This window comes from Thalia democratica, chromosome 8 (genome assembly GCF_965202585.1).
Source record: "Thalia democratica chromosome 8, ktThaDemo2.hap1.1, whole genome shotgun sequence".
Taxonomy (NCBI): domain Eukaryota; kingdom Metazoa; phylum Chordata; class Thaliacea; order Salpida; family Salpidae; genus Thalia; species Thalia democratica.
Window position 1 is genome coordinate 105,733 of NC_139172.1, and position 3,413 is coordinate 109,145.

General features: G+C 31.0%; 1 protein-coding gene across 1 annotated transcript; it reads left to right on the top strand.

The window, feature by feature from the left end:
- The first annotated feature begins 1,205 nt into the window (after positions 1–1,205).
- LOC145842217 (uncharacterized) lies at positions 1,206–2,198 on the top strand. The gene has a single exon (XM_082949631.1). The coding sequence runs from the start codon at positions 1,206–1,208 to the stop codon at positions 2,196–2,198; it is 993 nt and encodes a 330-aa protein (XP_082805757.1).
- Positions 2,199–3,413: the final 1,215 nt, after the last annotated feature.

Below are 3,413 nucleotides of genomic sequence, written 5' to 3' on the forward strand. Positions count from 1 at the left end.
GAACCCTAGAATTGTTTTTACCTCTAAACCACTATTAACACCAGGTGGTAAGGATCCAGTATCAAAATTAAATAAAAGTATGGTAATCTACCAGTACAGTTGCTGTTGTAGAGCAAGTTATATTTGATTAACAACTAGACATCTAAGGAAGAGAATAAAAGAACTCATAACTAAATGTGTAGAGAATTTTTGCCTGTCAGATAAGAAAGATGATATACCGGTTAAGGTTTTAAACGCATCCAAACGTTCATCTATTTCAGAACATTTAGTTAATAATCAAACTTGTGCAAACAATTATAATATAGATAGATTTAAAATTATTAAACTTTGTAGTAATCTTTTTAATTTAATTAAATTAGAAACCATTTGTATTTTGTCAAGGAAACAGGAAACCTGTTTTATGTAATCAAAAAGATTTTAACTATACTGTTTCTTTATTTTCGTAACATTTTATAAGAATTGTTTTCGTTTTATTTATGTTTAGTTTTACTCTAGATCAATTAACGAAAATGGACTTATTTGGTTTGAAATTTTACTAATTGCATTTGTCTTTTATTAATCTCTTGATTACTTTATGATTACTTGATTATTTGGTTGTTATATAAGTGTGTAAAATATTATTATTTGTTATCATTCTACTCCTAATGAAGAGCATTAATCGAAATATATTTAGTGTTTTTGAAAGTGTGTGTCTTATGTAACTTATTGTATTTCAATATTAGTCAATAGTACACATGTCTGTTTTTAATAAACTAATAATCACACCATTACTAATAATATAGAATTTTTCTTTTAATTAATATGATATACACAAAAAATATATCAAATAAAGAGTTAATATCTATAAAAATTACCAAAAATATTAGATTTGTTATTTCTAAGCTTATATTTCAACAATAAACAATTAGAATAACACCGATCTACCAACTAACAAAAAGCTAATTCTATTATTTTATATTTAACTTTTTTATTAAGTTTGGTTTTCCTTATTCTTTTCAAATAAGGAACTACATGGCTAATTCACTACAAAGATGTTTAAATTATATGAACAAAACTAATTAGATAATAAAAATAATAACAGGTGTAGTTATCACGTTAGGTTCGGTGAAAAATCCAATAATTGTGAAGGCCAACAATGCGATATGTACCAAAAATTTTTAGAAAAAAAATTAAGCTTTCTCAAAAATAAACCTGCAGCAGTTAACATGACAATAATACAAGATATTTCGAATGCTGAACAAAGTGAAAATTCCACTCAAGACAAACCAACAAACAGTAATAAAGTGGATGAATGCATTACTAACGACAGAAATAATGAGGAAATTAAACAAGAAACAAACGAAATAGATGATAAATTCATTAAAAGGAAATTGCCTTATGAAACAAAACTAAAAAACAATACTGAACTATTAATAATTGCAGACAATGAAACCTCTGTACAATATCTTTTCGATACTGGTGCAGAAGTTTCGATTATACCCAAATCCATGGTTGACACATATGAAAAGGACAAGTCAGCGCCTAATATATGCGACATAAATGGCAAAACATCTAAAGCATTAGGTTATTCAATGAAGGACGTTAAAACTGGCCTGAAACCGGACCTGCCACATTCCTTCTACGTAATAGACACAGATATTCCTTTTGCAATTCTAGGTTTAGATTTCATAATTAAACATAAATTAACAATAATGCCACAAGAAAAAACTATCGTACAAGGTGATTCAGGAGTTAAACTGAAATTAAAACAGCTAACTACTCCTGAAACAAAAACGAAAATAGAAGTAGAAAATCTCCTAAATCTTTTTCCTGAAATCGACAAAGAACCAAACTACAAAGAAAAGCCCAAGCACAACCATGTCTTAGATATAAAACTTGAAAAAGAATTTTCACCCCGACACCAAAGAGTAAGGAAAACTAACAAAACTATTTCAAAGGAAATAGAAGATAAATTTGATAAATTACTCAAACAAGGGGCGGTAATAAGAGGCATTTCTGAAATAGTCTCACCTTTAACTGTAGTCAGAAAAAAGAACGGAAAGCCAAGGGTATGTGTGGATTACCAATATATTAACCAATACACTAAAATAATGAGCTACCCTTTACCAAATATTGACGATCTTTCTTCTATTATACCAGTCAACTCTAGAGTTTTTTCAACACTCGACCTGAGAGAAGCATACTTAATCTTCCCTTAACTTACCGAGCACAAAAAGTAGCAGCCATGATTTCTCAATATGGCACATTTTTGCCGTTAAGAACAACCTTCGGCTTTAAGAATGCCCCAATGGCATTCCAAAGGCTTATGGATGACATAATGGCTCCATGCCATAATTTCAGCTTTACATACATAGATGACATTATAATTTATTCGAAATCAATGGAAGAACACATGCAACATCTGTTTGAAGTATTGTTTCAACTTAACAAATTTGGATTGCATATCAATAGGGAAAAATGTAAATTCGCCGCTGAAGAAGTTCAATACCTTGGACACATACTGAGTAGAAAAGGTTTCTATATGCAACAAAGTAAAGTTGAAGCTATCGAAAACTTCCAAACCCCACAAACCATCAAACATTTGCGGTCCTTTCTTGGCTGTCTAAACTACTACAACAAATTCGCTCCGAAACTGGCAGAAATACTTAACCATTATACAAATTAACAACAGGAGAGCTAAAAAATTCTAGAAAAAAGTTAATCTGGGAAACTGAACACCAAGCAGCATTTGAAAAAGCTATACAAACTCTAGTTTCGGCCACTCATCTCTCTCATGAAGACCCAAAAAAAGAACTAGTTCTTTCTACAGACGCATCCTCTACTCGTATTGGAGCCGTCCTAGAACAAAAGCATGAACCAGGAATTTATAAACCCTTGGCATTTTTTTCAAAAAAACTACCAGTCCTTAAATCAGTAAGATCCGTATTTTTCAGAGAGCTCACAGGTCTTTATCTGAGTAATAAACATTTTAAGGTCAGAATCATAGGAAGACAGCTTCGGGTAAGAATAGACCATAGAGCCTTGGTAGATGCTATTAACAATGCTACGGGAAATCATTCACCAAAAGAAGAAAAATATATTGCTATAATAAAAGAATATGCCCCCTTGATGGAATTTATTCCGGGCGATCAAAATACAACAGCTGACTTATTAAGCCGTCCGGTACTCGTTGCATACAACGATAAAAACTCAGAAGAAGAGGAAGAAAACAGTGGAAAAGTTGATGTTACCGATAAAACAATAAATTCTTACACAAATTATGATTTAGACGAGGAAATCACACAAGATGAATCAGAATCTAATCAATTTATTCCCTTAAATATTCAGATAATTTCAGAAATCAGAGACAAATCTAATGGGCTACTATATTTAATTGATTCAGGCTCGGATGTTTCCATCATGCCTGCACATCT